At 44.3% G+C, this 5,000-nt stretch overlaps 1 protein-coding gene across 1 annotated transcript in view; it reads right to left on the bottom strand.

The window, feature by feature from the left end:
- Positions 1-2,382: 2,382 nt before the first annotated feature.
- The window catches only part of pkp4 (plakophilin 4), a gene marked incomplete at both ends in the record, with an annotated part of 51,492 nt that continues 48,874 nt past the window's right edge, over positions 2,383-5,000 (bottom strand). Inside the window, 2 exons of the mRNA XM_080834916.1 lie at positions 2,383-2,628; positions 3,085-3,158. Of these exons, the coding sequence (XP_080691042.1) occupies positions 2,383-2,628; positions 3,085-3,158 (320 nt within the window). The remainder of the gene's footprint in view (positions 2,629-3,084; positions 3,159-5,000) is intronic.

Here is a 5,000-nt window from a genome sequence, read left to right as displayed (position 1 = left end):
TGTTGCAATAAGTAAAACAACACACTAGAACAATAAAACTACTAATATTTGTAAACTAGAGGTTACTTTTTGATATGTGTTATCTGAAGTACTAAGAACATTACCCAAATAATGGGTTTCTGAACCAAAGCGGCAGAGAACCTTTAGTAGCTACTAACTGAATATGGATTTTGTTTAAAAAGTCTGTTTCACCTTCTAAAATCATTTAAGAGTAGTAAAGTAAATGGCGTAGCCTACCCGCACTAAAGGAGCAAGAAGTCGATCAGTGACAAAGTTTTCAGTGCGCTTCTTTCCGCATGGGGTCTTGTGTGGAGTTTCGGCAGCGGAGTTACAAACCCTCCTCACTCGCTCCCTCGCTCACTGACGAGGCTTGTGTGAGGTCACGGCAGGAGGGACCATAAGGAGGGGTCTACTACCGCTCGCTCAGTGATGAGTACTGGAAGGTTTTTGAATACACCCACCTGTACAACTGAGCCATACAACTATATGGGTGAACTTACTCAAAAGCAGTGCATAAAGGAGACGAGACTTCTTAATATAATCGGAATAATCATACTGCTCATTACCATTGCTATTCATCTTGCTTGGTTTTATAATTTGTTGCCATCGCGGACAGGACATGGACACTAATTTGTGTCATCCCAAAATTTAGAAATCTACAAACCAAGAAAACTTGGTGAATATGTTGCCTCAACGCTGACACCATGTGGCCTCTTTGACCTAATACAAGGTCTCTCATTCCGAATAACAAAAGCGGAACGTGAACATCTGTCTCTGCAGGACACTTTTCTTGGGAAATAATCATCGTACGTTTTTACCATGTAAAACCACCTCAGTATAAACTCTTTTTGTTCATTTCATAATCAGCCTATTTGTACTTTTCCTTGCATATAAATGGTAATTGAACAGTTTGCCATCAGGAGATGAACAATGGTAGGCAAGAAGATGAAATGATGACAGCATGATGAAACAGTTTGTTAGAAAAACAAATGTCACTTTATTCCATCTCATTCACTTGGACATTGTTGTGATAACAGCTTCTCTTTTTTCATTATATCTCCATAAAGTCTCTTTTTATATTCCATAGCTTTCTACCTCTGTGACATAATACACACACGAGTGTTCAGCAGAACTCCACTGCAGACAATGTGTGATAGACTTAAGTTATATTTAGATATATATTTGTCAACATTAAATGACAACTGTACAATACTCACACTTACACCCACTCACACAACTCTCTCTCTCTCACTCTTTTTCTCTCTTTCTCTCTCTCTCTCTCACACACACACACACACACACACACACACACCACACATACACATACTCACAAACATATCTTGACAGTATAGTTACAGCATAGTGACACAACATGAGAACACACCACTTCATTTGCACATAATATCATTATATGTCTTACTCTTTTCACAGATTAGAGTTCTCCATAGATTTTTGGTTAACGGATACTCCTATCTAATACACACTCTCTCTCACACACACACACACACACCCACACACACCCACACACACACACACACACACGCACACACACACACACACACACACACACACACACACACACACACACACACACAAACACAATCACACACAACACACACACACACACACACACACACACACACACACACACACACACACACACACACACACACACACACACACACACACACATACACGCGCGCGTGTGCGCGCGTGCACTCACACACATTCATTCACACACAAGCATACCCTTGTCCTGACCATGCGACAATAGACGCACATAAATAAAAAAAATGTAAATAACACTCTCCTAAAACACACTCTTTATATTTCATAGAAAACAATGATAAATTAAAAAAGATAATATTCTATATCTCTTTCTTTGGCTCACATTCAGTCTCTGTATCAGAAAACAAGGACTTCCATTCAAGTTGATTAAGGACTCACACACACACACACAACACTCACGCACCAACACATGCACACACATGCCTATAGACCTATCCCCTTTCTGATATGTGCATTCACACACCCCCCCACCACACACACACTCACACACACACACATTCACACACACACACAACACACACACACACACACACACACACACACACACACACACACACACACACACACACACACACACACACCTATCCCTCACATACTCACTCTTCAACAAACATACACACAGATAGGTAGACCTTTCCCCATTTCTTTTTTTCTCTCTGTCTCTCTCCCCCTCTCTCTCTCACACACACACACAGAGACACCACTCACACACAACACATGCACACACATGCCTATAGACCTCCCCCTTTCTGATACGTGCATTCACACACTCTCACACACACACACACTCACACACACACACACACCCTCTCCCTACACCCATGAGTCTGGTGAGGAGGGGTACTGCTGGGCCCGGTAAGAAGGCCTGCGGGCAGAGGAGTAGAAGTCCACGTAGTTGGTGATGGGCTTGTGGAGAGAGGTGGGCTGCGTGGCGTAGGCGCTGAAGTGGACCGGCTCGTCAAGGTACGGGTCATCAAAGCCCTGCGGAGAGGACAGGTAGACCCTGTAGGAGTCGTAGGGACCCGGGCCTGGATCGTCGCCGTAGAAGACCTGGGAGTGCTGTGAAGGAGGGAGGAGGGGAGCACGTGGCAAAGGCTGAGAATGGGTTTATGTGCCCGTCATGTGTACAGATTTACACTCAAGCATGCTTGCAACTATATTCACAGACGTACACAGAGGGAGACAATACGAGTACCATACACAGACACATGTGCCAACAGGATATTGATGAGTGAATGAATGGATTCACCCTCTGGTACATACACCAATGCATCAGGCACATAAACGAGTGAATGAATGGATTCACCCTCTGGTACGTACACCAATGCAACAGGATATTGATGAGTGAATGAGTGGATTCACCATCTGGTACATACACCAATGCAACAGGCACATAAACGAGTGAATGAATGGTTTCACCCTCTGGTACATACACCAATGCAACAGGATATTGATGAGTGAATGAATGGTTTCACCCTCTGGTACATACACCAATGCAATGAAACACTGTCTCACCTGTGATCTTCTGGCCTCCTCTCTCGTAGGCGAAGAGCTAGACCTTATGAAGTAGGGGGATGTCTTGGCAGACCCTGAGGAATCACACAAATATTCACACACACACAGACACACACACACACACACACACACACACACACACACACACACACATTGACACACACACATTCTCGGTTACTCCACAGCACACTTAGGGCCTGATTTACTAACATGCGAGCGCTGCTTAATCTGCGATCGCACATTAACGCACAGTGTTTTTGCGCATTTTCCGTGTTATTTATCAAACCACATCTGCGCTGGGCACTGTGTGCTTACTCCGCCCTTTAAAGGGCCTGATTTACTAACATTGATTTGCCTTTGCCAGGCGCACATTAACGCACAGTGTTTTCCCGCATTTACCGTGATATTTATCAAGCCAGATCAGCGCTGGGCAATCATTATTTAGCGCACAGTTAAAAGACGGGAGAAATTGCCTGTAAATAATATGCTATTGGTGGCATTAATGCATAAACTGTCTATTATAACAATACAGATGTGTACATGGCAAGATTAATACGTTCTACAAGGGACATGGGTTCACTACAATATATCCCCACTGAAACAAATACATTTACCAAGTAGCCAGGCCTCTCCAAAATCACCGTTGCTCAATCATGGATAGATGGCACTATTCCGGAAGATACAACTGTCATGGACAGACCACTACCACGTAAGTAATGGTCATGTTGGCAATTGCATCACATATGACCTGGACATTCATTGAATATGCGTGCTTTCTGTTTCGGTAAACGTGTTCGTGGATTGAAGGTGGGACTGTTTGCATGTGGGTATGATCAATGGCTCCAATTACGTTCGGAAAGTTTAATTTCAGCTATCGTAGTGGGGAAATGTATATTGACCAGTGCGCCGTAGCAATGCGTCGAGCACCTGGGTGAATATTTGGCTGAGTGAAGGCTGAGATATACCAACTGCTGATGCTATAACTGTTTGAAATGATACGATGCCAACATTTGTAATGTTGTCCTGAGTTTAACAACTGATGGAATGGAATGTGATCGCAGGGTGGAGGGTTCGATTTCGTCTCTGATCTGGTCCAGTAATTGAAGTATTGCGTGGCTGGTTAACCTGTACCGTCTAATGATTTATGGTTCGCTTAACTGAAAATGTGTTATACGAGTTGAAAAAAATATTTCTGTGCGCTGTCTCTGTCTCCTTTCTTCGCCTTGCTCTTATCACTGCTGCCAGATTCAATGGAAATGTGCTTCCTGGTTAAGACGTGCTTTTATGAGGCGGAGAATTAGCGCGCAAATAAGAGTTGTGCGCTTGCCAGGCAGTTTAGTAAATACCACGCAATACATCATTAGGCACACTCCTCCCATTAAATTGCGCTTCACGCCTACGTTACCACCCACGTCTCCGTGCCATCCCACCTGTTGGCAGGTACACACCCTCAAAGCGTTAATATGCGACTCTACTCAAATGCGCCCCCTTAGTAAATACCGTTTTATGTTTACGACCGCTATTTTACGCCAGAAATGGGCGCAATCCTGTTAGTAAATCAGGCCCTTTGTGTGGGGCTCCTCTCGGCACAAGCAGTACCAACAGTCTCCACCTGGCGGCCGCACCACTGATGACTCAGGGGAACTCTGGGCCGACTTGGCAGGGATTCTCACATTTAACACAGGAACTGGGTCACACTCTCGGGAGAAAGGGAAAGGCTCTGAGGCTTTGGGGCTCCAGTCCCACTGGCCATCCCCATGCCCCTGGCTTAAGGAGACTGGGGGGATAATCTCCCCATGAAGGGATTCTCTGCTGTTGAGGAGCACGAGCTGATGTTAGGTCACTAATGCTACTTGTGAGCGATTGATTATATATTTTTCATCAAGCTTGAGAATGAAAATGTCACAATTAGGTAA

The sequence above is a fragment of the Sprattus sprattus genome (genome assembly GCF_963457725.1).
Source record: "Sprattus sprattus genome assembly, chromosome: 3".
NCBI classification, from domain to species: Eukaryota; Metazoa; Chordata; class Actinopteri; order Clupeiformes; family Clupeidae; genus Sprattus; species Sprattus sprattus.
This window is presented reverse-complemented; position numbering and strand designations above follow the sequence as displayed.